This window comes from Fringilla coelebs (assembly GCF_963513975.1).
Source record: "Fringilla coelebs genome assembly, chromosome: 26".
Taxonomy (NCBI): domain Eukaryota; kingdom Metazoa; phylum Chordata; class Aves; order Passeriformes; family Fringillidae; genus Fringilla; species Fringilla coelebs.
In genome coordinates, this window is record NC_140052.1 from 475361 (window position 1) to 503323 (window position 27963).

Below are 27963 nucleotides of genomic sequence, written 5' to 3' on the forward strand. Positions count from 1 at the left end.
AGAACGGGCCCATCCCCTCCAGTATCTGGGAATTCCGGAGAAGGGTCTGGGCACGAGCATCCCCCGGTCCGGGATTGGGAATTGCCGGGAAGGGTGGCTCGGGGAGCGGGCCCACCCCGTGTGCCGGGGGTGTTTCCGCCGCCCGGCCCCCTCGGTGCGCCCGGCCCCCGCGGCGGACGCGGCCCCGGCAGCGGCTGCCACGTCCCGGGGCGGGCGGGCGGCGCGGCCAATGGCGGGCGCGGCCGGGGCGGGGCGGGCCGGGGCCTGCGCCGGGCCTGGCGCGAGGGGCGCGGCCCCGGCGGCACAGACAGCGCGGCTGCGGACCGGGACGCACCATGTGCGGTGAGCACCGGCCCGGGGGCACGGCGGGGCCCGGCCCGGCCCCGGCCCGGCGGGAGGAGCCGCCCGGGCGGGCGCTGCGGGGCCGCGGCCGGCCCGGCTGTGGCGAGAGCGGCCCGGCCCCGTTATCCCGAGTGCCGGCGGCGCGGGGGCGGCTCGCACCGTGCCGGTGATTTAAAGGGCCCGGTGCCGGCGGAGCGTGGGGCTGTGCGGCGGCGGACAAAGGGCCGGTGTCCCGGGCTGGGCGCTGGGGCTGGCGCGGGGACACGGGGGGATCCCGCGCGGCTCCCGGCGGGCACGGCACGGCACGGCAGGGCCGGTGGAACGGGCGCTCCGGGGGCGCTGCCAGCCGCGGCTCTGCTGCGGCCGCGGGCACCGCTCCCACCCGGGTGCCGCTGGTGGTTTTTAGGCGTTGCTGCTCGGGTCATTTGTTCTCCGCAGGTCGGGCCGGGCTGGCCCGGTGTGGCACGGAGGGGCGGTGGGTCCGGCCTGGCCCGGCTGTGCCGGACCGTGCCCCGAGCCCGGGCTGAGCTCGGGCCAGAGCCGGTTCTGGTCCTGGTCCTGGTTATCCTCTCCTTCCACTCCGCTTCCCATGGCAATGCCGCCACCCTGCCCATCCTTCTCACACAGGAATGTCATTTATCATTTATCCTTTTCCTATCCCGTTGTCTTCTTGTTTTCCATGGAAATTTATGCAACAGAAATCTCTTGGATTTTCCTATTTTCTTTCCACACTACCTTCTTTTTTTTTTTTTTTTTTTTCTTGTATTTTTGTGTGCAAAATTATGCTCTCAGTGATCCTGGGTTTTACACTTACTATGCAAGTTGCCATTTCTCTCATTGTTTTTGTGGGATAGAACCGGCGGTGCCTTCAAGCTGTCAGGCTGTGGAGAATCAGTCAGAGACTCATACCTCAGCTCACATTTAACACCGTGTTAATTCGTGTTTGAAAGTACAAAGCGGAGCAAAGCTAAGAATAGAAAGGATAATTATTATTATAAATAGCTTGCTGCAAGAATAGGGGTGATTTTGGTGCCTCGTGCTTGCTGTATTTGAGGTCCAGCCTTTGAAATGTACAATATTTACATTCTGCTCTTTGTCTTTTCTGCGGGGAAACACTGGGCAGTTCCTCAGCTGCGCTCAGGATTTGAGGTGTTTCCCCCCTTTTTGATACAAGTGAAGTTCTTGGATATTGAAACATTTTATGGGAAGAGTGAGAAAAGCCCTGGGGATTATTGTCTCTGTTGCTGAGGGTTGCTGTGGGATGTATCCTGGAGTGAGAGAGCTGCTGGTCTGTTTGGAGCAGGGTCTGATTTCCCAGGCTGTGGCAGCTGCAGGGCCTCAAACACAACATTTCTGTCTTGGAATTGTGGCTGGGATGGACAAACCTGGCTTTATCCTGCCACGGGTGCCCACCCACCTTCAGAGTTTGATGCAATTCACACAGAAAGGTTAAGAGAGTTTTAAAAGAAACAAATGTGACAATTGTGTTGTTGTTACCTGAATGCTCAGACACCTCAGTCTGTGACCCTGAAGGGATTCCAGCTTCCAGACTGGAATTATCAACACAGTGTTTTCAGCCTGATGTTCAGCTTTGTGACCTTAACAATCTGATGGGCTGGTGCTGGGCAGGTAAAAGGAAAGGCGCCTCCAGGTGCCTTGGTGCCTGCTATGAACACTGTTTGGATGTGCTGGGGTTGTTGCTAACAGTGTCAGTGAAAAACAGGGTTTGTCCTTGGTTGTGTGTTACACACCTGCAGTTTGAGTGCCTGGCCAGGTGTGAGCTGGGTGTGCTCTGGTCCGAGTGCTTCAATGGCCTCTGTGAGAGAGTTCAGGAAACTGGTTTTTCCAGGGCTGTTCTGTAAATCAGTAAACCTGTCATCTGCCATGGCTGGATTTAATGAGCAAAGGGGATTGCAGAATTCGGGTCTGGGAGGGCAGAATTCGGGTCTGGGAGGGCAGAATTCGGGTCTGGGAGGGCAGAATTCGGGTCTGGGATGGTAGAATTCAGGTCTTGCTTTACTAGTGATTCCTGAAGATAAAAATGGGCTTAGGGAAGACTTGAGTTTCTAGTTCTGGGGTTGCTTGTCCATCAGTGGGGCCATTCAGCCCTTCCACATCTTCCACCTGGCTGTGCCTGCTGTCTGCCTTGCAGAGGAGCATGGAGCTGTGGCCCAGAGTGACTCCTGGAATTGCTGCTCCGGTTGTTTACTCTGGGCAGGAGAAATCCTGCCCTTTTTAGCTGGAAGGGCAGCGTGGGCAGTGAGAGGAGTGTCCAGTGGACAAATGTGGATCCCCACTGCGTGGATGTTTTTCTGGTTTTGCTTTTTTCCCAGCCTGGAGGTGATGAATGGAGTGTCAGCTCTCCCCTGTGCAGCTCCCAGACATAGCAGCGAGCTTGGCCTGACCTTGTGCTCCTCAGACTGGGCAGAAAAAGGGATCTTTTGGGACTCCAGGAGCTCCTCCTGCAGGGCTGAGCAGCAGCTCTGGGATAAAGGCTGCCTTGGAATTTCCAGGTGGATGTACTGATAACAAGGTCTATGGAAATGAGTTAGCAGTAATAGGAAAAGGAATTTGGAAGTAAACCCAGCCTGGAGGCTTTTCTGCTTTTGTAGGGAAAGGATTGCAAGAAGCAATTCCTTCATGTATCTCAGTCATTTGCCTGGAAGGGGTGATGCATTTCATTTGCCTGGGAACGTGAAATTAAGGAACCTGAGCCCCAAAAAAGTTCATGAGGAAAATAAAGTTCTCTGAAGAAGTATTGTGGCTGTCAGCTATAGAAATCAATAATGCCCATTTGTTGGAAATGTTATTCTGTTAAAATTGCCAGCTCTTTATAGGGAATTCTTCACGTAGCCGAAGGCCTAGGATTTGTGCTTGAGTGTTAAAAATCAGCTCAGTGAGAGAGTTGAGTGTCAGAAGCAGCAGAATGCCTGTTCTGGTGGTTCCCCAGGTGGGGTGTTTAGGGCAAACCTGCAAGAAAGGAAATGCTTTATATTCTAGATTTTATTGTTCAGGGCATTTCACTCGAGAGAACTTATTACTGTGGCCCTGAGTGTGAGTCAGGAGCTGCCTGATGAGTGATGAGCTGCCCTGCTTTGGGCTGCTCTTGCCAGTCCACACCTGCAGGGTCCTGTGCCAGGTTAGTGGCTGCATGTTTCGTGGTGCTGTGAAGTGTCACTGCTGCTCTGATTCTGAGCTGCACTGGGGCTGAGTCCTGAGTCTGTCAGTGTTAGTTCCAGACAGGGGAGCTGTGTTTCCTGCCAGCTGGGGATTCCTGCACACCTTGCTGCTCCCTCTCCTCTGCCAGCTGGGAATTCACCGCTGCAGAGCTGCAGAAGGAAGTTCCCAGGGCTGGGTTTGTGTGTCACCTCCAGCAATGCCACTCAGAGTGATTCAGTGTCACTGGGGATCCTGGTTCCCTGCAGTGCTTCCTCCTGCAGGCAGTGTCACAGGGGCAGGCGTGGAAAGCAGTGCCTGGAGGGGCATCTGAATGTGCAAAACTGAACCCAAAACTCCTCTCTGGGGTCTGCTGGGGACCTGAAACTCAGATCTGGGGAACGTTCTGCCAAGTTTGTGCATCTTCAGCACCTGGCATCCTGGCTGGTGGTGCACAGCTCCTTGCAATTGCACCCAAATCACATTTCCATTGAGTGATTCCAAAGAGCTGTCACTGTGAGGGAGAAGTTGTCACTCCTGGGAGGGCTCCTGGCAAAGCTCTGTGCACTTGGTGTCTTTTCATGCCTTGATTGATTAGAATATCAGCTCAGGGAGAGGGAGAGCAAGGCTTGAACAGGGCTCTGGGCTCTGGGGTGTGACAAAGGCCCTTTCTGGGCTGGGAGGAGCATTTCGGAACTGTACTTAAAATTAGAAGTGATTACAAGGTGTGATTGCTCAGATGGGAATGATCCAGTAGTCAAGAGACAGAGAAAGTGCTGTTTTCTACGTGGGGATTCAAACTTTCCCCAGCAGTGAAGTATTACATCATTGCAGGATGTTTGGAAAGGGGAACATTAAACACTCTTGTAAATATTTCCAATAAATGAAGTTTATTTACAGAGAGTTCATCATGATAAGTATCACAAATGGGTGATAAGCCTTCAAATTTTGGATATTAGCCTGCAGATTAGTAAGTCATGCCTTTAGGAAGACTTGTGTTCTTTTAGAGGAGCCTTATGGTCTCACTTTTTACTTTAATGATGCATCATTTATGCATATTCTATTTTTATTTCATTTTTTCCTGTTTCCTCCAAGGTGAATTTTAAACACCCCTGTCTTACTTGCCTTCTCATTTGTAAATTGTGTTGCTCACAGATGAGTTCTTAGAATTTGATTTTCCCAGTGGCATCTCCATTATCATTCTCACTATTTTCCTCTCAGGATCTAAAAGCTGAAGTGAATCAAAACTGAACCTCCCAGGGTCTGGTTTTTGGAAGAGCATGTCCATATTTCACAGCATTAACACTGTATTTGTGTTTCTTCTGAGTTCCTTGGTTTTCATAGTGTGTTTTCTGAGAAGCACTGAATTCCTTGGGTTGGTTTTTTTGGGAGGTTTGGGGTTTTTTTGTGGCAATCCTAGCCTTGGATTCAGTTTTTTTTCTTCCACAGGCCTCATGAATAATCTTAATATAACTGTGCTGTAATTAATAGCTGTTTTCAGTGCCAAGCTGGCTCCTTCCTGGCTGGGTGTTCAGTGTTTGTTTGCAGGGCAGGCAGGGATAAGCACTCTGCTTTTCTGCCTTTCCCTCTCCTCCCAGCTGGGCCACCCCTCCCTGTGGGGAGGCCGCTCCACTTTGTGCCCCTTTTGTTTGGCACGGCCAGCATTTGGGATGTGGGACAGGGAGCCGAGGTTGGGCTGGTGGCTGGGGTTATTTTAGTGCAGGTGTGACTGAGCTTGCTGAAATCTGCAGAGAAAACAACGTCTGAAGTCACTGTCTGCTTTGGGTTCAGATTTAACAGAGGTGTCCAACGCCAGCCCTTCTGGAGGGGGCAGATTTTGGTTCAGAACAAGCTGCAGTCCTTGGTGGAGCATTCCCTTTATCCCTGGCATCCCACGGGCATGGAGCATTCCCTGGCACCCTTTAACCCTGGAATGCCATGGGCATGGAGCATGCCCTGGCACCCTGGAATGCCATGGGCATGGAGCCTTCCCTGGCACCCTTTATCCCTGGAATGCCATGGGCATGGAGCATTCCCTGGCACCCTTTATCCCTGGAATGCCATGGGCATGGAGCATTCCCTGGCACCCTTTATCCCTGGCATCCCATGGGCATGGAGCCTTCCCTGGCACCCTTTAACCCTGGCATCCCATGGGCATGGAGCCTTCCCTGGCACCCTTTATCCCTGGCATCCCACGGGCATGGAGCATTCCCTGGCACCCTTTATCCCTGCCATGCTGTGATCCCAGTCCATTCCCTCACATCCCTGCCATCCCTCTGTCCCAGTTTGCTGTTCTCTGCTTCCCCTCCACCTTCCCTGCATTCCTTCTCTCCCCTCCTGGCTTGTCCCAGAGGTGTCCCAGTGCTCCCTCCCCTCCTTTCCCAGTTCCAGAGGGGTGCCAGTGCTCCCTCCCCACTTTTCCCAGTTCCACAGGTGTGCCAGGGGTGGGAATGGTGCCCACCTGAGCTGCTGGGTGGGAGTGGTGCCCACCTGGGCTGGGTGGGAGTGGTGCCCACCTGGAGGAGCTGGGTGGGAGCGGTGCCCACCTGGGCTGGGTGGGAGCGGTGCCCACCTGGGCTGGGTGGAATGGTGCCCACCTGGAGGAGCTGGGTGGGAATGGTGCCCACGTGGAGGAGCTGGGTGGGAGCAGTGCCCACCTGGGCTGGGTGGGAGCGGTGCCCACCTGAGCTGGGTGGGAATGGTGCCCACGTGGAGGAGCTGGGTGGGAATGGTGCCCACCTGGGCTGGGTGGGAGTGGTGCCCACCTGGAGGAGCTGGGTGGGAGCAGTGCCCACCTGGAGGAGCTGGGTGGGGATGGTGCCCACGTGGAGGAGCTGGGTGGGAGCAGTGCCCACCTGGGCTGGGTGGAATGGTGCCCACCTGGAGGAGCTGGGTGGGAGCAGTGCCCACCTGGGCTGGGTGGGAATGGTGCCCACGTGGAGGAGCTGGGTGGGAGCAGTGCCCACCTGGGCTGGCTCTGGTGGCAGTGGCTCTCCCCTCCCCACGCAGGCATCTTTGCTTACCTGAACTACCATGTGCCCCGCACGAGGAGGGAGATCCTGGAGACCCTCATCAAGGGGCTGCAGCGCCTGGAGTACCGGGGCTACGACTCTGCAGGTACCTCTGGGCTCTCTGGGGGCTTTCCTGGGTGATGGGAATGGGTTCTGCCACCTTCTGCTGCTGAAGAGAGCTGGGACACACACGGGATGTGCCTGTGGGCAGAGGTTTGGATTGACTTCAATGTACAGATTTCTATAATCATTCTTGATGTTTGGGTTTGGGTTTTTTTTGGTGGGTTTTTTGTTGGTGTGGGTTTTTTTTTTTTGTTTCCCAAAGACTTTAAAAATACTGACAAGATGACAAAGGGAAAGCTTCATTCGTTCTAATCTAATCTTAGTTCTAATCTAAGGGGTTTCTTGCCTTTATGTGGCAGGCCAGCTCTTGGAGAAAGGGCTCAGGAAGAATCAAAAAGGGCAGAATTTGTTGAGAGGAAATGCTGTAATAACTTCTGCACTTGACCCTCTTTCTCCATGTCCCTCGGGGGGGTTCAGGTGTGGGACTGGACGGAGGAAATGACAAAGACTGGGAGGCCAATGCTTGCAAAATCCACATTATCAAGCAGACGGGGAAAGTGAAGGCTCTGGATGAAGAGGTTCACAGTAAGTGTCTCCCTTTCCTCCTTTCCCTCTTTTTTGTTTTGAATATCCCCTGTTTTAGCCACAAACAGGAATTTCCAGAGGTGTAAACGCTCAGGGGTGAGCTGAGAAGAGCCTGGTGATCCTCTGGCTGTTGGTGTGAAGTTACAGAGAAATCCTGGCTCTTCCAAGATAAATGAGTTGCAACCTACTGAAGTAAAATAGACCTGAAATACACCGTGGGAAACAGACAGGAAAAACTCCAAAACAAGCAACCAAAAAGCTCCTTGAACTGGGGATAGAGGAATTAGCAGGAGATAATAATCAAGCCCAGGCTTTGGAGAGACAGGGGTTAGGGGTGCAGGTGACAGGATGGCAAGGAGCAGCCCAGGCTTGGGCTCTCCCTTAGGGGCTGCTTTGTGTTCTGGCAGAGTGGGGCGTGCAGGGCTGGTTTCTGTTCCTGCCCTCGAAGCCCTGCAGGTTTGGTTGGCCCTTGGTGATCCTCAGGGTCTTTTCCAGCCCCGACTCCGTGTCCTGGGGGTTTGCTGGCCCTGTCAGCGCTGCTGCCCTGCGTGCCCCGGGGCCAGCCGAGCCCCCTGGCTGCGGGCAGCCCCTCAGGACTGGACCTTTGTGCCGCAGAGCAGCAGGACATGGACCTGGACATCGAGTTCGACGTGCACCTGGGCATCGCGCACACGCGCTGGGCCACGCACGGCGAGCCCAAGCCGGTCAACAGCCACCCGCAGCGCTCCGACAGGAACAACGGTGGCTGGGGGGCTGGGGGGGCTTGGGGGGGCTGCAGGGGGGGCTGGGGGGCTGCAGGGGGGGCTGGGGTCACTGCCAACCCGGGGAACAGCCACCCGCAGCGCTCCGACAGGAACAACGGTGGGTGGGGGGCTGCTGGGGGTCTGCTGGCCATCCTGGGGTCACTGCCTGCTCCCGGGGCTGGGCTGGGGGTTCTGGGGGTCTGCTGGCCTTCCTGGGGTCCTGGGATCCTCTGCAGCCCCTCCTGGGGGCTGTGCTGGCCCTCTGTCCCAGGAGAGCTGCTGCCAGCGTGGGGCTGAGCAGGGCTTCCCTCTGTCCCCAGAGTTCATCGTCATCCACAATGGCATCATCACCAACTACAAGGACCTGCAGAAATTCCTGGTGAGTGACCCCTGGGGGGAGACCCTCCCCCCTTTCCCACTGCCCCTTGCTCTCACACCCTGCCCAGCTCGCTCCTGCTGTTTTCTCACTCTCACGTCCCCATTTCCATTCCCCACTCACCCCTTCCTTCACTCACAGCTCCCCTCACTCCTCTCTCACAGTCATTTCCCCCTCACATCACCTCTCACCTCCCTTCAGGCTCCCCCACTCACATTTTTACACTCACAGACTCTCAATTGCACTCACAGTTCTCAATTTACACCCCCCATTCCCTCCCTGCCCCACTCCCCACATTCCCCCACTCATATCCTGGCATTCACACCCCACAACTTCCACTCCCTCCTCATCCTCACTCCTTCTCCCACTGAGACTTTCCCTCTCAAACCCCCTCCCTGTGTCCTTCACACTCACTCCTTTACTCTCACACTGCCTCTCACTGCCCTCTCCTCTCTCCTCATATTCTTGCAGCTTAAAAGGCAGGAAGGATGGAAGGAAAGTGTGAGAAGGGAAAAAAAGGCAGGAAAGGAAAAGGAAGAGGAAAAACAGAGTGAAGGATGGGGAAAAAATGAGGGAGAGAAGAGTAAGAACAGCTGCAGTATGGAAGGGGGGAAGGAAAGGAAAGGAAAAGGAAAGGGAATGGAAAGGGAATGAAAAGGAAAGGGAATGAAAAGGAAAGGGAAGGAAAAGGAAGGGAAAGGGAAGGGAAGGAAAAGGAAAGGAAAGGGAATGAAAAGAGAAGGAAAGGTGGGAAAGGGAAGGAAAAGGAAGGGAAAGGGAAGAGAAGGAAAAGGGAAGGGAAGGAAAAGGAAAGGGAATGAAAAGGAAAGGTGAGGGAGGAAGGCAGGAGCAGAGAAAAGGAAAAGCATGTGAAAAAGGGAAGAAGAAGAAGTTAAAGGCAAGGGGGCGGACAGGGAGTGGTAAAAGCAAAGAAAGGGGAGGGGGGCAGGAAGGGCAGGAGGGGAGGCTGCAGACCCACAGGGCTGTCCCTGCAGGAGAGCAAGGGCTACGAGTTCGAGTCGGAGACGGACACGGAGAGCATCGTCAAGCTGGTCAAGTACATGTACGACAACCGCGACAGCGACGACATCAGCTTCTCCACGCTGGTGGAGAGGGTCATCCAGCAGCTGGTAACGCAGCTGGGGGCACCAGGGGGGAGCTGGGCATGGGGGGCACAGCCCCAGAGACACCCCCAGAAACACCCCGGGGCACTGCCAGGGCGGGGCTTTGTCCTCCTGCCTCTGCTCAGCTCAGGCTGGGCTTGGCTTTCTGGGCTGGCTGTCGGTGCTGGGCTGGGAAATGGCTCAGCTCTTGGGCACGGCAGCCCTGGAGGCTGCCAGCCCCTGGCTGGGCTGGTGGGAGTGGGGAGGGAGAGTCTGAGCTGCTCCCAGTCCTTCCCAAAACCCTGGCCTGGCAGAGTCTGAGCTGCTCCCAGTCCTTCCCAAAACCCCAGCCTGGCAGAGTCTGAGCTGCTCCCAGTCCTTCCCAAAACCCCAGCCTGGCAGAGTCTGAGCTGCTCCCAGTCCTTCCCAGGGCTCCAGCAGTCCTGGCAGAGTCTGAGCTGCTCCCAGTCCATCCCAGAGCTGCTCCCAGTCCTTCCCAGAGCTCCATCAGCCCAGGGAGAGCCTGAGCTGCTGCCAGTCCATCCCAGAGCTGCTCCCAGTCCTTCCCAGAGCTGCTCCCAGTCCATCCCAGTGCTCCATCAGCCCAGGGATTGCTGCTGACCCCTGCTGGGAGCTGCTCTGCCTCCGCTCCCTGCTGGTGTGCAGGAGCAGGACCCAGCCCAGTTCCCCTCTCACCCTCAGCACTCAGCTGGGCTTTCCCTGGGTTACCTGCCAGGGACTCGTGTTGCTGGGGTTGTGGCACCTCAGCTCAGCCAACACCCCCAGATTTGGTGCTGCTTTTGGCAGATCTTTGCCTCTGCAGGTCCCCTGACTGCACCCTGAGCTGAAGCAGGAGCACTGGGGTGGCCAGGGGACTCTGGGTGTCTCACTGGGGGCTCAGGAGGCTCTTTCAGATGCACTGCCAGGCTCAGGGGAGGAGCATCCTTCCAGGATGGGGGGGCTGGAGCTACAGACAGTTCTGGAAACATCTGTGAAACCTCTTGGGTGTCTCTTCTGTGTCCACAGAAACACAGGAGCAGTTTCTGTGCTGGGAGCACTGAGGCAGTGCCCGGGCCTCAGCTGGAGTTTGTTTCTCTTGTTGCAGGAAGGGGCTTTTGCCCTCGTGTTCAAGAGTGTTCATTACCCTGGGCAGGCAGTGGGAACCAGGTGAGTGTTCCATGGGAAGGAGCATTCTTGCACCCTGCCTGGCACTTCTTTTTGTACCCCCCAGTTAGAAGGCAGAGTGGAGATCATTCTCATCACACTGTATGTGCTGGGCAGAGGGTGGTGGTTGTTGTTTTTAATTTCCTTTCTCTTGTTTTCCAAGAAATGTCTTAGTGACCAGCTGTAGCACACCTGGTGTGCAACAGCTTTGTTCTGGTGTCCTCTGGGTATGATCTGGAAGGAGATGGTTTTACCTTTTCCTTTGTGCTTGCCCCTGTGGCAGCACTTGGACAATTCCTCCACTTGGCCTGAATTTGGGCCAGCCTCGTGGCCAGGTTTTCTGTCCCACTTTTCAACACCAGCATCAGCTGGGCTTGAGCTCCAGAGCCAGAACCTGGGTGTGGGTGTGTGCAGTGAGGGGCAGTCCCTGTCCAGGGGTGCAGTGACTCTTGGGGGGTTCCTCCAGCCCCGATGCAGGTTCCTGCTGTCCTCATGTTCTTCATCCCAGGGTTGTTTCAGTGTCTGCAGCAGCTGCTCTGGGGGCTCTGGCTGTGCCCCCTGCAGCTGAGGGGGGCAGAAGGCCTGGCTGGGCCACGGGGGTGTCCCCAGGGCTGAGCTGTCCCTGTGTCCCTGCAGGCGAGGCAGCCCCCTGCTCATCGGCGTGCGCAGCGAGCACAAGCTGTCCACGGACCACATCCCCATCCTGTACAGGACAGGTGAGTGGGACAGCCCCAAACCTGACCCCTAACCCCAATCCTAACCCCAATCCTAACCCACATCCCCATCCTGTACAGGACAGGTGAGTGGGACAGCCCCAAACCTGACCCCAAACCCCAACCCTAACCCCAATCCTAACCCACATCCCCATCCTGTACAGGACAGGTGAGTGGGACAGCCCCAAACCTGACCCCAAACCTGACCCCAAACCCCAACCCTAACCCCAGTCCTAACCCACATCCCCATCCTGTGCAGGACAGGTGAGTGGGACAGCCCCAAACCTGACCCCAAACCTGACCCCAAACCCCAACCCTAACCCCAGTCCTAACCCACATCCCCATCCTGTACAGGACAGGTGAGTGGGACAGCCCCAAACCTGACCCCAAACCTGACCCTAAACCCCAACCCACATCCCCATGCTGTACAGGACAGGTGAGTGGGAGAGCCCCAAACCTGACCCTAACCCCAATCCTAACCCACATCCCCATGCTGTGCAGGACAGGTGAGTGGGACAGCCCCAAACCTGACCCCAAACCTGACCCTAAACCCCAACCCACATCCCCATGCTGTACAGGACAGGTGAGTGGGCCAGCCCCAGCCCTGGGCACCTAATGAAAAGTGCTGAGAGGGACTCTGTGACCCCTGTGGACAGAGGGCTCTGAGCCTGCTCAGTGCCTGGCACCTGGACTCGTGCTCTGAGCAGGGCAGGGATCCCAGGAGCTGCTCCTGCCCTGCTGCTCCTGCCCTCCTGCAGGATCCCCAGCAGCTCTGCCTTCTGGCTGGGTGATTAGCAGTAACATTCATGTATTTGTGTAACACTGGTTTTTTATTGAATATCTCAAATTTGGTTTGTTTGTTGTTTTTTTTTTTTTTCCCAATTGCACTTCCAGCTGTACAATCTATGGATCATTCTTTTGATGGAATATCCATAAAAATGGAGGAAGGTGCCCACCAGAGAAAAGCTAACACTTGAAATTTCAGACAAATCCTCCAGCTCCTTAGAAAGGAATCATAAATATGCATTGTCTTTTTAATATGTGGCTGTTGCTTTCCATGTAGTGCAGTGAAACATGTGGGAAAATCAAAATTCCTTCTTGATCAGAAACACCACGAGCAGCACACAGGAAAATCCACCCATCCACTTCAAATATTGGGACATAATGCTCAGCATATGTGCAAAAACTGATGACAGTGCAGCTTGTACTGAGTGTTCCTGCAGCTCTGGCTGCAGAAGGAAGCAGTGAATTACCTTAAAAATAAACCCCAGTAAAGCAGGAGGCTGCTGCCAGTCCCACTGCAAGCACTGCCCAGAATTCCTGCTGCAGTTTGGGTTGCCAGAGCCCTGTCCTCCCCCTGCCCATGCTGAGTCTGAGCTGCAGCCTCTGCAGGCTGCACCAAGCTTGGCCTGAGCTGGGCCTTCCTTGCCCTGTGCATTTATCAGGGGGAGCCATCTGTGGCTCTCCTGAGCTGCTTTAGAGGCCAGCCCAGAGGGTGGGATGAGCAGCTCACATCTGAGGCAGGAGAGCCCTTTCCTGGCAGGAGGAGGAGGAGGAGGATGTGCCTGCATCTGCAGGAGCTGTCATGCCGGAAAGCAGCGCCACATAACGAAGCCAATGCAGGGAAATGCTCTATTTTGAGAACCCAAATTTGCATGTCCTGATCAGGTCTGGGTGCTTCTGGTGGGGAGTGGCCACTGGCAGCTCTGCTCTGTCCCTTCTCAACACCAAATCAGCCTGTCCTGTCTCAGCTCAACAGCAAAGGCGTTGTTCTCCTCATTTACTGATTGATACCTGGACTGGAGGCTCTGAATCACTGCCTGAGTGGTTCTTTCTCACTGAGTATCAACATGAAAGCAGTATTTTTCCTTCACATTTTCATCTGCAGAAGTGGGAGCCAGAGCACCACGAGCTCTGCTTGCATCACTGAATCAGATCAGTGTCTAGTAGGTGAAACAACATCAGGATTGTGCAATAAATATAGAATGGAGTAGCTCCAGTGTTCCTGTTCTTCAGCAATAGTCCCATTTTGGGAGAGAAGCTGATTAATCCACCCCCTCCCTCCCCATACCCTGCACAATGACTGGCAAATAATTTTGCTGGAGGCTGGTGCTGAGCAGTAGGTGTTGGGTGCCTCATTGCATCCCTGATGAGCTTCACCGCTGAGCAGCAGTTTGGAGGAGGAGGAGACAGTGTTGGGAATTTCCAGAGTACTCCAGGAAGGATCCCTGTGAAAGGCTGAGCTTTGAGGACAGGTTTTTCCCGAGCTGGCTCTCAGTCCTGGTGAGCACAGGTGTGATTTCCTGAGCAGGGTGAGCTGGCTGTGTTCGGTAGGGCAGGAACACGGCCGAGCTCTTAATCCTGGATTTCCTGAGCTGTGTCTGACACTGAGCTCAGCCAGACAGAAATAGGTTTGGGTTCCAGCTGTGGTGCTCAGGGGAGCAGGGTGGGCACACAGAGAATTCCCCCAGTGCTGAGGGTAGCAAAGAAAGAGCAGAGCTGCTCCATTCCTGGGGGCTCACCGGGGAGCAACACGGGAGAAACTTAAAATGATAGCAGGGCAGGTTTGATGGGGAAATTGGCTGCTCATAAAGCACCTTGAATTCTCTGCCAGTGGAGCCACACAAAACTTTAATTTGGATTTTCTCCTTATACTTTCCTCTAAGCTTCAGGCTGCACTGGTAACACCCTTGCAGACTTATTAAAAAGCAATCAAACTCTTGCAAGCCAACTTAGGATGGGCACAAGGGCTGCTGCTCCTTTTGCTGTGCCCACCTGCAGGCATGAAAATAGTGCTTCATGTTGGTACCGTGCTTTGGGGGCTGTGCTGGGTGTCACCTGTCCAGGGCTGTCACCTGGGCAGCCCCTGAGCCTCCTGTCTCCTAGGGAAGGACAAGAAGGGGAGCTGCAACCTGTCCCGAGTGGACAGCACCACCTGCCTCTTCCCCGTGGAGGAGAAAGCTGTGGAGTATTACTTTGCCTCTGATGCCAGGTAGGGTTTTCCAGCACCTCTGGCCTGTGTAGAAATATCCTGTTGAAGGGAACAAGGGATGGGGATGCTGGGGTTTCTTTGTGAATAAAGTGAGTTGTGTGCACGTGGCCATTAATTTACAAATACTAACCATTCCTCCATCTTGCCCCCTGAACCCCCATTCTAAAATCCCCAAAAATCTATTTTTCACCCATGACAAACTAGTTATTATTCTGTTTACACTGTCGTGGCCTGCAGACCCTCATGTGAGGTTGGTGCCTTGGTCATGGGCCATAACCCAGGGCACAGGGTCCTGTGCCGGGGTCTGTGAGCCCCGCAGGGCTGTGGGCAGCCCAGGACAGCCAGGGGTGTCCCGAGCTCAGCTGTCCCCGTGTCCCCGCAGCGCCGTCATCGAGCACACCAACCGCGTCATCTTCCTGGAGGACGACGACGTGGCGGCCGTGGTGGACGGCCGTCTGTCCATCCACCGCGTCAAGCGCACGGCCGGCGACCACCCGGGCCGGGCCGTGCAGACCCTGCAGATGGAGCTGCAGCAGATCATGAAGGGTGAGAGCTCTCCCTGCCTGCCCTCCTGCCGGGGCTGCAGCGCCCCGGGCCACCCCTGCCCGGCGGGGACACGCTGTGCTGTTCTGGCCTGGAGCATCTCCGGGAGCTGAGGGGCCACAGCCTGGTCTGGTGCTGGGGAAAAGGGTCCTCATGGGACTTCCCTCTAGTCTGGAGTTGTGGGGCTCAGGATTTGCCTCCTGCTTGGGGGTGAAATCCTCAGCTTGGGGCTGCAGGCTCCCCGTGCCACCCCTGCCCTGAGTGGGGACAGGAGCCTGGAGCATCTCTGGAGGTGCCACAGCCTGGTCTGGTGCTGGCTCATCCTCATGGGGAAAAAAGTCCTCACATGTCATGGGACTTGCTCTCTAAAAACCCTCAGCTTGGGGCTGCAGTCCTTTTTGGAGACAAAATCCTCAGCTTGGGGCTGCAGTCACCCTGTGCCACCCCTGCCCCGAGTGGGGACAGGAGCCTGGAGCATCTCCAGAGGTGCCACAGCCTGGTCTGGTGCTCATCCTCATGGGGAAAAAAGTCCTCACATGTCATGGGGCTCCCTCTCTAGTCATTGACACCTTGTGAGGAGAGTTGTGGCGCTGAGGATTTTGCCTCCTGCTTGGAACCATCTGGTTTTTAACACAGACTGATCCCTCACAAAGTTGCCAGTCTGGTTCTGCCCTTCACTGACACCTTCCAGAAACTCGAATCAAGCTCTCATCATGAGCTGGTGTTTTGGCAGAAAATCAGTTTAATAATCTTTGGCTGGTCCAAGCTTTTCCCTACATACACAGGAAAAATGGCAATTAGCAGGAGGCAATTTAAAATTTATGTTACCAAGGAAGTAAAGTGTTCTAATTTGTTTTCTGTCTTTCTTCATAGGCAACTTCAGCTCATTCATGCAGAAGGAAATATTTGAGCAGCCAGAATCTGTTGTTAATACCATGAGAGGAAGGGTCAACTTTGATGACTACACAGGTAATGGAGCCTCCCCCTGAGTGTGCAGCATTGCCCGGGGTGGCTGCAGGGGAGGGAGGCTGGAGACCTTGCTGGCTGGGATGGAACGTGTGTGCAGTGCCTCCAGAGCTCCCGTGCTGCTGCCAGGGTCCCCCTGCTGATGGCTTTGTGCAGTGGGTGGAGGAGGTGGTGACTGTGCCCCTGCCTGCCCCCTGACTGGGCTCTCTGCTCTGCCCACAGTGAACCTGGGGGGGCTGAAGGATCACATCAAGGAGATCCAGAGGTGTCGGCGCCTGATCCTCATCGCCTGCGGCACCAGCTACCACGCAGGAGTGGCAGTGAGTGCTGGGGCTGGGCTGCAGGGACCTGAGAGCCCCCCAGGGACACCCCGGGACACCTCCCCATCCCAGACTGCTCCCAGCCCCACCCAGCCTGGCCTTGGCATCCAGGGCAGCCACAGCTGCTCTGGGAGCCTCCTCCCCACCCTCCCAGGGAAGAGTTTTGCCCTAATAATCTCATCTCAGTCTGCCCTTTCTCAGTTTAAAGCCATGCCCCTTGGTCCTGCCACTCCAGCCCTTGTCCCTCTGCAGCTCTCCTGGAGCCCCTGCAGGAGGCTCTGAGCTCTCCCTGGAGTGTGCCAAGCAGATTAAGGATTGATTTCAGGGCAGGGATTGCTTCTTAACCTCAGCCAGGTTAGGAGTGAGCAAGTGCACACACAGGTGAGGGAAGGAGGACCCTGTGAAAGCTGCAAACACCAGGCTCAGGTCACAGCAGCAGCAGCAGGAAATAAAAGCTGATGAACTGAACTTGGGGAAGTGGTTCCTGTGACTTCCATGGCTGAGGAAGGCTCTGGAAAAGAAAAGTTGCTCTGTTAGAAAGGGCAGCTGGCAGGGGAGGGACACTGCAGGAACAAAATGCAGGGGCTGCCAGGGGCCAGGGGGGTCCAGCTGGGCCTGGATGTAGGTGGGGGTTTGGGTTCTTCAGGCTGGGGCACACTCAGGACACCCAGCATGGCATCATTTATGTGGAGGGTTGTAGAGAAATCTCCATCTGAGGGAGGAGCTGGCCCCACAGGCCAGTGAGTTTTCCCCCCATACCTCCCTGCCCAGGTGAATTTTTATTAAAAATAAAGTTGGTGGTGGTGCTAGGTTGCTTCTCAGGGGGGTTGGTGGTGACTGGAGTGTGGGCAATATGAGTAATTAAAGTCTAATCCAGCACTAATTGTCACACGGGGGTTTGGCAGTAATATTTTCCAGCGTGTGTGGCAGCTAGAAAGCTCTTTTTGTGTGAACCCTTTTATAAACATGATGTAACCCCTGCCCTCCTCTGCAGACCCGCCAGGTGCTGGAGGAGCTGACTGAGCTGCCTGTCATGGTGGAGCTGGCCAGTGACTTCCTGGACAGGAACACCCCCGTGTTCAGGGACGATGTCTGCTTCTTCCTCAGCCAGTCAGGTACTCCTGGGCTGCCCTCCCTGCCCGGACTGGGGGGCTGCAGGGCCCACTGGGGGACTGGGTGGGTGCTCTCGGTGCCTTGGCAAGGCTGACCCAGAGCAGAGCTGCAGAGCAAAGCAGGGGTTTATTGGAAAGCCTCCACGGATCCTCCTTGGGCACTACGGGAGCCTGGCCCAGATGGGCTTTTATTAACAGGAAAATTAATGCAGTTGTTTTTTATTAAAGGTGCACAGCCCAGAGCTGCCTTTGTGAGCCAGCAGCTGCAGATGGGTTCTGTGTTTGCTGGGTGGCACTGCCCTGCTCGGGGCTCACGCTGGGCGTGCAGGGCTGCTGGACCCCCTTTGTGCAGGGGCTGCTGGACCCTCTCTGTGCAGGGCAGGGGCTGCTGGACCCTCTCTGTGCAGGGCAGGGGCTGCTGCACCTCCTTTGTGCAGGGGCTGCTGGACCCCCTCTGTGCAGGGCAGGGGCCCCTTCTCTGTGCAGGGCAGGGGCTGCTGCACCCCCGGGGCTGCCTGTGGGGAGCTGGGGCATTTCCCAGGGCAGTGGCAGCAGCACTGATCACCCACCTCTGTGTCCCTGTGTGTCCCCCTGTGTGTCCCCCCGTGTCCCCCTCTGTCCCCCCATGCCCCGTGTCCCAGGGGAGACGGCAGACACGCTGATGTGCCTGCGGTACTGCAAGGAGAGGGGCGCCCTGACCGTGGGCATCACCAACACCGTGGGCAGCTCCATCTCCCGCGAGACCGACTGCGGCGTGCACATCAACGCGGGGCCCGAGATCGGCGTGGCCAGCACCAAGGTGGGCTGCACTGCATTGGAAATCGTTGTTTTATTTTAAATCATTATTTTATTTTATTTTTAATTTAATTTTAAATCGTTATTTTATTTTATTTTTTATTTAATTTTAAATCGTTATTTTATTTTATTTTAATTTTATTTTATTGTATTTTATTGTATTTTATTTTTAATTGTTACCTTATTTTTAATTGTTATTTTATTCTTTATTTTATTTTATTTTGAATTGTTACTTTTTTGTTTTAATTGTTACTTTATTTTTGTTATTTTATTTTATTTTTAATTGTTACTTTATTTTTAATTCTTATTTTATTTTTTATCTATTTTATTTTATATCCTTATTTTATTTTATTTTTCTTTATTTTATTTTTTAATTTTTAAATTTTTTTATTTTTTATTTTTTATTATTTTATTTTAAATCTTTATTTTATTTTTTCTTTATTTTATTTTTTTAATTTTTAAATTTTTATTTTATTTTTAATTTTAATTTCATTTTGATATTTTTATTTTAAAATAAAATATTTTATTTTTGTTTTAATTTTTAATATTTTATTTTTTATTTTATTTATTTTAAAATAAAATATTTTATTTTTGTTTTAATTTTTAATATTTTATTTTTTAATAGTGTCATTTTATTTTTTAATTCTATTTTTTATTTTTATTTTTATTTTATATTTTTTATTTTTCTTCATTTTATTTTTCTTTTTTTTAATTTATTTTTTCCTTTAAGATAAAGGAAACTTTGTCTGCATGTAACTCCCTCACTGGCTCTGCTTTCCCAAAGATATGGGATATTAAAAGTGTCTTGTAACAAATGGGGGAAGGGGCTTTTACAGAACCGCACTGTAAGTGTGCAGGCACCAGGATTGTTCTGGCTGGGGAGATGCAGTACAGGACTTGCTTTGCTGCTTCCTTTGGGTGAAGTGCTTTGCATGCTGAAATCTGCTTTGGTTCAGTTAAATTTAGAGGCAAGATGATGTCAATCTGTTACATAAATTCAGCCAAAAACCACATTTGAGTTTAACAGTTCATGGGGGAATTTGATCATGGAAAATTCATGAGTCTCTTACAAGAAACTCTTGAAGGAGCTGTTTGTCTGTCCTGTTGTTCTCACATGGCCAGCGCTTCCAGCCTGCAGAGAAATGGCATTTCTCATTTTTCCTCTGACAATGTGGGGAGTCGCCAAAGCTGTGCACGGGGGAAATAAGAACTGGAGAAGTTTCTGCCCCGAGGCTGCAGAATATTCTTTTGGATATTCTTTAGGAGAATATTTTAAACATCCCAGGCATGTTGATGTGGCTGAGCCAGCAGAGAGCTCCCACTCCCCAGCAGGCAGAACAAATGCAGAACAAATGCAGCAGTTCTGGGCTCCTCCAGGGCTGTTCTGAGCTCCTCCAGGGCTGTTCTGGGCTCCTCCAGAGCCATTCCAGCCTCCAGGGCTGTTCTGGGCTCCTCCAGGGCTGTTCTGGGCTCCTCCAGGGCTGTTCTGGGCATCTCCAGGGCTGTTCTGAGCTCCTCTAGAGCCATTCCAGCCTCCAGGGCTGTTCTGGGCTCCTCCAGAGCCATTCCAGAGCAGCCAGGGGGATTCTGTCTGCTCACAGTTTGGGAGGGGACAGAAACACTGCACACCTTGCTCCAGCCTCTGCAGGACTGCAGGGCCAGGCTGGCCACAAGCCCTTGGGTCTTGGGAGGAGCTCAGAGGCCAAACTGCAGCTTCAGTGTCCCCCAGGTGTCCCCCAGGTGTCCCTGTGACCCTTCCTGCCCTGCTGTGACCCCTCCTGTCACCTGCCTGGGCAGGGATTGCCCCCAAAGGCAGGGCAGGAGTTCAGGCTCCGGTTTAGGCTGTTCCTAAAGAAGGGAGCTGGGAAATCACAGCTGCCTTTGTGTTCCCTGAGTGTGGCCCCAAAAAATCCCAGCTGGTTGGGGTTGGTGGTGCTGGGCTTCCCCCAGACACCTCCAGGCAGCCCCTGCTGCTCTCAGGAGTCCCTGGCAGGGGAGCAGGACAGGGCATGGCCACAAAGCTGGGTTTGGCAGGGCATGGGGGATAGAAAATCCTGGTGGCTGTGTCTGAATCCCCTGGGGTGGGAGGAGATCCCAGGTGAGACCTGCCCAGGTGAGACCTGCCAGGTGAGACCTGCCTGGTGAGACCTGCCTGGTGAGGTTCATTTCTGCTGCTGGCTGGGAGCAGAACTGGGCTGAGCTGTCCCCTGTGTGCAGCAGTGACCTCTGTGTGCCCTGCAGGCCTACACCAGCCAGTTTGTGTCCCTGGTGATGTTTGCCCTGATGATGTGTGACGACAGGATCTCCATGCAGGAGCGGCGCAAGGAGATCATGAGGGGGCTGAAGGGGCTGCCAGGTAGGGCCTGGGGCAGGGGGAGCCCAGCTGGGCTGGGTCTGGGCAGGGGGAGCCCAGCTGGGCTGGGTCTGGGCAGGGGGAGCCCAGCCTGGGGCAGGGGGAGCCCAGCAGGGCTGGGTCTGGGCAGGGGGAGCCCAGCTGGGCTGGGTCTGGGCAGGAGGAGCCCAGCTGGGCTGGGTCTGGGCAGGGGGAGCCCAGTTGGGCTGGGTCTGGGCAGGGGGAGCCCAGCAGAGCTGGATCTGCAGGGAGGGACGAGCTTAGGGCCAGGCCTTGCAGGGAGGGTGGCAGAGCTGTCTCAGTTCCTCGTGGCCACGTTCCCTCGGGTGTCTCCAGGCCACCAAGCTGGGCCAGTCAGGCTCTGAGTGCAGGGGTTGTACAGGTCCCTGCTGGCTGTGGGGGTGAGGGGGTGTAAGCACACTCAGGCTGGGCTTTACCTCCCTCCAGACTTGATTAAAGAGGTGCTGAGCATGGATGATGAGATCCAGAAGCTGGCCACCGAGCTGTACCACCAGAAGTCTGTGCTCATCATGGGACGGGGCTACCACTACGCCACGTGTCTGGAGGGAGCCTTGGTAAGGTCCTGTGTGCTCACACTGCCACATTTCAGGGCTCTCACACTCACCTGGCCCCAGGTGCAGCCTTGGTAAGGTCCTGTGTGCTCACACTGCCACGTTTCAGAGCTCTCACACTCACCTGGCCCCAGCTGCAGCCTTGGTAAGGTCCTGTGTGCTCACACAGCCATATTTCAGAGCTCTCACACTCACCTGGCCCCAGGTGCAGCCTTGGTAAGGTCCTGTGTGCTCACACAGCCACATTTCAGAGCTCTCACACTCACCTGGCCCCAGGTGCAGCCTTGGTAAGGTCCTGTGTGCTCACACAGCCATATTTCAGAGCTCTCACACTCACCTGGCCCCAGCTGCAGCCTTGGTAAGGTCCTGTGTGCTCACACAGCCATATTTCAGAGCTCTCACACTCACCTGGCCCCAGGTGCAGCTGGGGAGGAGCCTTGGTGAGGTCCTGTGTTTAAAGAGTTCACAGAGCTGGTTCAAAACCACGACGAGGTTGCTCAGAGTGTCATGAATTCTTTTCCCCCCTGCAGAAAATCAAAGAAATCACCTACATGCACTCGGAGGGGATCCTGGCTGGGGAGCTGAAGCACGGCCCCCTGGCCCTGGTGGACAAGCTGATGCCTGTGATCATGATCATCATGAGAGACCACACCTATGCCAAGTGCCAGAACGCTCTGCAGCAGGTCATTGCACGGCAGGTGAGGCTGGGGGGGCTGCAGAGCCCCAGAGGGGCTGCTTCTGACAGGAGGGGCTCTCACAGACACCCCTTCTGCTCCCCTGGGTGCCTGCAGAGCTCCCAGGGTGCTGCTTCTGACAGGAGGGGCTCTCACAGACACCCCTTCTGCTCTCCTGGGTGTCTGCAGAGCTCCCAGGGTGCTGCTTCTGACAGGGGAGGCTCTCACAGACCCCCACTCTGCTCTCCTGGGTGTCTGCAGAGCTCCCAAGGTGCTGCTTCTGACAGGAGAGGCTCTCACAGACACCCCTTCTGCTCTCCTGGGTGTCTGCAGAGCCATAGAGGGGCTGCTTCTGACAGGGGAGGCTCTCACAGACACCCACTCTGCTCTCCTGGGTGTCTGCAGAGCTCCCAAGGTGCTGCTTCTGACAGGAGGGGCTCTCACAGACCCCCACTCTGCTCTCCTGGGGTCACTGCCCACCTGTGAGCCCAGGCAATACTCTGGGCATCTCACAGCAGCCCTTGCTGCAAGTGCAGAAGCCTGGCACGGTCTGTTTAACCCTTAAGTACCCGTGGAGCCGTTTGGGTCTGAGTTCAGCAGGAGGTTTTGCCCCTGGCAGGGAAGAGCCCTCCCCTTCAGCCCCTCCCCTGTGCTGCAGGGCCGGCCCGTGGTGATTTGTGACAAGGAGGACATCGAGACCATCAAGAACAACAAAAGGACGATCAAGGTGCCCCACTCGGTGGATTGCCTGCAGGGCATCCTCAGCGTCATCCCCCTGCAGCTGCTGGCCTTCCACCTGGCCGTGCTCCGGGGCTACGATGTGAGTACAGCCCCTGCCTGCCCTGCCCTGCCCTGCCCGGGGGCTGCAGGGCTGCAAGGGGCTGGGGCTGCTGCAGGGCTGCTGCAGGGCTGGGGGCTGCAGGGGGCTGCTGCAGGGCTGGGGCTGCTGCAGGGCTGGGGCTGCTGGGGGCTGCAAGGGGCTGGGGCTGCAGGGGGCTGCTGCAGGGCTGCTGCAAGGCTGGGGCTGCTGGGGGCTGCTGCAAGGCTGGGGCTGCTGCAGGGCTGCTGCAAGGCTGGGGGCTTCTCTGTGCCACTGCTTGAGCTGCTGCAGAGCCCAGGGCCAGCTGTGCCCAGCTGTGACCAGCACAGGACTGGAGGAGGCCCCGAGGGATGCACAGTGGGAGCAGACAGCTCTGCAGGGCTGGGAGGGGACAGAAACACTGCCCACCTTGCTGCAGCCCCTGCAGGGCTGGGAGGGGACAGACACACTGCACACCTTGCTGCAGCCCCTGCAGGGCCAGGCTGGGAGGGGACAGAAACACTGCACACCTTGCTCCAGCCTCTGCAGGGCTGGGAGGGGACAGACACACTGCACACCTTGCTGCAGCCCCTGCAGGGCCAGGCTGGGAGGGGACAGAAACACTGCACACCTTGCTCCAGCCCCTGCAGCTCTGCAGGGCCAGGCTGGCCTCGAGCCCTTTGGTCTTGGGAGAGGCTCAGAGGCCAAACTGCAGCTTCAGTGTCCCCCAGGTGTCCCCCAGGTGTCCCTCAGAGGGTGTTTGGCAGTTTGGGCCCCTGCCTGTCCTCAGTGGCCTCTGAGCACTGGAACTGCCTGGACTGAAGCTCTGCTCAGCTCTGGCCCAGGAGCTCCAGCAATCAGGGCTGTGGACTCTTTTTTTTCCTGCACTGATTGGCAGAAAATGAAGGGGAGAATGTGTTGGATTGTTTTCAGTTGGAAGGCAGAGCAGAGTTCCACAGGTTACAGAGTTCTACACAAACAAACAAACAAACAAACAAAGCAAGTGTGTAAATACTCACCAGCCTGTTCTCTCTCCTCCCTCTCTGCAGGTTGATTTTCCAAGAAATCTGGCCAAGTCCGTAACTGTAGAGTGAAAGATCATCTGAGTCATAGGGGCAAAGGGGAATTCAATGAAAGACTTTTTTTGGTACCAAAATAACTCGATTTTAAAGCCCCCTAGGTAAATCTTATTTTGGTAAATCGTTGTTTGTGTACAAGATCACCATAATTCCATTGCATTAGTGATTGTCCAGTTGATTCCACGTGCTACATCAATAGCTCTGGGGTTTTTTTGATCAATAGACTTCCATGAAAGATGTTAAATGGTTTTCCTTAAAGATTGCTGAGTCCTCTAGGTGAGGGGTTACTCTGAGCTGCTGTCATTGTCACTCCAGTCACTGCTGGGAAAGCTCTGGAGGAATTCTCAGTGCCCTGTGGTGCCCTCAGGACAGCAGGACAGCAAGACACACAACTGGAACAAGAGCCTGGGCAGGAATTTCACCAGTGAAGGAAACTGCAGGCAAGCCTTTGGGGTGAGCTCTGCCCCAGGAGCAGGAGGGAATTCAGCTGAGCTGGCACAGCCTGGGCACCTGGGGAAGGTGCCAGGGAGGTGATGCTGCTCCAGAGGGGTTCAACCCATGCCAAATCCAGAGCAGGTGACAATCTCCTGTCCAGGGGGGCCAGGGGACCCAGCAGGGCCAGGGCTGAGGGCACAGGGTGGCCAGGGCTGGCTCTGAGCTGCTGCTGCTGCTGCTGCTGCTGCTTGGGGCTGTTAAAACAAGGGGGCTTCTGCTGTGCTGAGGATTTCCCCTGGAACTGAGAGCACACCTGGGTGTGACACACCTGAGGGACACACCTGGGTGTGACACACCTGGATGTGACACACCTGGGTGTGACACACCTGGATGTGACACTCCTGAGGGACCCAGCTCTGTGACACACCTGAAGGGGATAAAAAGGCTCCATAAACATGACAGGAATAACCTTTGAAAATTACCTTGGTAGTTAAAGAATTACCTAAAGAAATTGCCTTGGTAATATTTCTGTGACAAGCTTGAAGAGAATCTAAAATGACACAGAAAATCCAGCTTCAGGACTGAAAACCTGACTTTTTCAGAGTCACCAAAGGGCAGTTATTATGTGTTTCCTAATGTGGGAAGATGAATTTCCTCCCATCTTGCTGGGATTTGAATTGGCACTGTCAGACCATGCCACAAGGTATGAAATGGTGCTGGGGAATGTTCCAGGTGATTCACTGCCCTGAAAAATGGCTTTAGCAAGTGGGGAGTGCCCAGTTCCCCTGGCCCAGGGGGAGTTCCCAAAGACTCAGTGGAGCTGTGCTTTGTACAAACCCCCAGGACCCTTTCCCTGCAGTTCAGTGCCAGCTGAGGCTCAGGTGATGAGAATGAAATGCTGAGTGCCTGGCAAAGCCCCTGGAGCCAGGGCATGTGTTACTGCCCTGTGCCACTGCCCAGACATCACCCTGCTGCCCTGCAGGGCCAGCAGGGAGGGAAAACAAACTCTGCAGTGCTCACAGCTGGGAGAGGGCTGCTCTTCCTCCTCCTCCTCCTCCTCAGCTGCCTCAGCAGCCCTGCAGGGCTGGGTCCAGGCTGGCTGCCCCTGGTCCCCCCGGCCCAGGGATGTGCAGTGCCCCATCCTTTGCTCTCAGAACAGCCCCTGTTAATGGATATTAATTAAAACCCCCACGAGGGGATGATGTGAGGCCCTTTTCTGTCCCCCTGCAGCCAGCATTGCTGCCAGCCTGCCTGCACAGAGCAGGGGCAGCCCTGGGCCAGGCTCAGCAGGCTCTGTCAGTGCAAAGAGGACCAAAGATCTGGGCTGGGGTGGTGCTGAGCCCTCGGGGTGTGTGCTGGGCCACAGCAGCCCCTGCTCCCTGCAGCTGCTGCTCAGGGACAGGCAGTGCCCCCTCCTGCTGCCAAGCTCTGCCAAAAGCAGGGATGAGGGGGCTCAGCCCAGGGATGCTCTGCAGCTCACCTGCCCGAGGATTTCCCTGCTGGGCGTGGCAGGGAGCCCTGAGCATCCCCTCGTTGTTGTTGTTGTTGTTGCCATGCAGTGTGAAGTGGGAATGTACAAAGGATCTCTCTGCCTTTCCTGACCTCATTCTGTCCCCCCTTGCATTTCTGAACAGATGACGTTTCTCTTCCCCTTAGAAAACTTTTAGGGTGTCTCGTGGTATTTATTAACAGCCAGTCAGTCTTCTGCTCTCCCAAATGAATGTTTTGCTTACTGAGCCAGTGAAATCCTCTCCTTCCTCACTGAGGTGTTGAAAAATTCAGTAGCCCTGTCTCTAAAATTGAGCCACAGGTAAATACAAACGAGGCCTTTGCTCCTGCCCCCGTGCTCACAGGTGCTCCTCACCTGCACAGGCTCCCAGGGAAGCCCTGAGCTCCTGGGGCTTTAATTCCCAAAAGCTCAGCAGGTTCCCAAAAGCTCAGCCCACCTTTCTGCCCAGCAGCTCTCACACCCATTCCACACTCCTGCTAATTAACCAAGAGGGTTTTTTTCCCCCTGGCTCTGCTGCAGAAGGGCTGTGGGCAGTTTTTCCCCCAGATTTTCTGTGCAGAGCCCATCAGTGCCTGGGGCTGGGCAGGGCAGCTGGGACACCCTGGTGCCCCAAAAGCTGCCTGGACAGGGCCAGGCTCAGCCCCCTGTGCTGGGGGAGCCAAAGCAGCCCCCAGAGCCTTCCCCAGCCCCTGGGATGAGCAGAACCCCCAGGTGAGCCCTGAGCCCAGCCCAGGCACTGAGCCCTGCGGGGTGAAGCCTCTGGAGGCACAGGGCAGAGCTGGGGGGGCCCCTCCTGGCTGTCCCCAGCTGTCCCTGGTGCCACCAGCCTGGTGGCCCTGGTGGATGGAGGGAGGGGATGGAATTAAGTAGCTTAAGCAGCAGGTCAGTGTTTAGCTGTGGCTAATTTTAGATCCTACCTGAATGTACCAAACTTGCCTCAAAGCATGGAGTCCCTCCTCTTCACCAGGGCAGGAAGAAGAAGAAACAGAAGTATTTGGGTTGGCAAAAAAAAAAAAAAAAAAAAAAAAAGGAAAGAAAAGAAAACTTACTTGCCTTCAATTCAGTTTTTCTGTAAATAGACATTTGAGTGGCAAACCCACATTTCTCCCTTGTGGATTCTCTGTGCTGTACATATCCAGCTGGCTGGGGCTGTGGGACCAGACTGTTTGTCGTGTGCTGTAGAGGAGATGTCTTACTCTGTCTGTAGTGTTTATTATCATTTGGGTTTTGTCTCTTTGCTTACTTTTTTTGTATCTCACCCTTTGAATAAAATCAAGTGCCCTACATTAACCAAATGGAATTGCTGGTCTTTAGTTGAGTCCACTGAGGACAGAGGTGACCCCGGGGAAGTTCAGGGATGGGTGGACAAGGCAGAAAACCTCAGTGGGGCTGTTCTGGGGCAGAGTCAGCATTTCATTTCTCAGGGTTCACTGCCCTGTCCTGGCTGGGGTTTTCCCACTCCACAGAAAGCCTGTGAGATCCCCCTAAGGTAGATCCTGTGCCTTAATTCTTACTGAATTATTATTTAATGATCCCCAGGACAGCACAGCCCAGCCCTGGCTCAGTGAGTGTCACCCACATTGCACAGCTGAGAGCAGGGGGCTCAGGGCCAAAACCCACCTGGGTGCCCCTGTCAGGGAATCCCAGGTGACAGAACCCCAGAATTCCACCCTTGGGGTTCCATCCCTTCCTCCTGGAAGTTCCACCCATTTCCTCAGGGGGACAGGACCCTGGAATGCCAGCCCTGGAAGGTGGAGCTGGTGTTTTTAGGGCCCCTGTCCCTTGTGCAGGTGCAGTTGGTGTTCATGGTCCCCTTTGCAGGTGCAGGTGGTTTTTTTAGGGTCCCCTGTCCCTTGTGCAGGTGCAGGTGCTGTTCATGGTCCCCTTTGCAGGTGCAGTTGGTGTTTTTAGGGCTCCCTGTCCCTTGTGCAGGTGCAGGTGCTGTTCATGGTCCCCTTTGCAGGTGCAGTTGGTGTTTTTAGGGCTCCCTGTCCCTTGTGCAGGTGCAGGAGCTGTTCATGGTCCCTTTTGCAGGTGCAGGTGCTGTTCATGGTCCCTTGTGCAGGTGCAGGTGGTGTTTTTAGGGTCCCCTGTCCCCTTTGCAGGTGCAGGAGCTGTTCATGGTCCCTTTTGCAGGTGGATCGCATCGCTGCCGCCCGAGACTGAGCCCGGCCCTGCCCCGGAGCTGCCGCAGCGCCCGCGGGGCTGAGGAGAGAGAGCAGAGCCAGGGGTGAGCGGGGCAGCCCCAGGGGTGGCACTGTCCCCAGAGTGACACCAGCCAGGGGTGACACCAGCCCCAGGGTGACACCAGCCCCAGGGGTGGCACTGTCCCCAGGGTGACACCAGCCCCAGAGTGACACCAGCCCCAGAGTGACACCATCCCCAGGGTGACATTGGCACTGAGGTGATGCCACCCCAAGGGTGGCACTGTCCCCAGGGTGACACCAGCCCAGGCCCCCCCGAGCCCCCAGTCTCTGCTCCCCAGCCCCCTAAATGTGAGTGCTGCGCTCTGAACAAAGCCCAGAGCCAGCCTGGGGAGGTGGCACACCTGGGGAGG

At 55.2% G+C, this 27963-nt stretch overlaps 1 protein-coding gene across 3 annotated transcripts; it reads left to right on the forward strand.

Moving 5' to 3' along the window:
- The first annotated feature begins 249 nt into the window (after positions 1-249).
- GFPT1 (glutamine--fructose-6-phosphate transaminase 1) lies at positions 250-27963 on the forward strand. 3 transcript variants are annotated; one of them, XR_014616772.1, is made up of 20 exons: positions 250-342; positions 6508-6615; positions 7050-7157; positions 7773-7898; positions 8221-8279; positions 9272-9406; positions 10485-10546; positions 11180-11259; positions 14143-14248; positions 14631-14794; positions 15665-15760; positions 15980-16077; positions 17072-17192; positions 17831-17988; positions 20226-20340; positions 20785-20912; positions 21440-21607; positions 22242-22403; positions 27543-27690; positions 27742-27963. XR_014616772.1 is itself a non-coding variant. In XM_084221958.1 (19 exons), exons 1-19 carry the CDS (start codon positions 336-338, stop codon positions 27570-27572), a joined length of 2031 nt encoding a protein of 676 aa, XP_084078084.1. In that variant the 5' UTR covers positions 250-335; the 3' UTR covers positions 27573-27963. The 3 variants fall into 3 exon arrangements, 2 of the variants coding, with proteins under 2 accessions (XP_084078084.1, XP_084078083.1); XM_084221958.1 differs by having other exon boundaries at positions 27543-27963; XM_084221957.1 differs by lacking the exons at positions 27543-27690; positions 27742-27963 and adding an exon at positions 23432-24289.

Bases quoted from the DNA above. Each gene is read 5' to 3' on its own strand.
- GFPT1 (XM_084221957.1), top strand. The intron at 17,989-20,225 runs GTGGGCTGCACT...TGTGCCCTGCAG, and splicing joins TCGGCGTGGCCAGCACCAAG to GCCTACACCAGCCAGTTTGT. The intron at 21,608-22,241 runs GTGAGGCTGGGG...CCTGTGCTGCAG, and splicing joins AGCAGGTCATTGCACGGCAG to GGCCGGCCCGTGGTGATTTG.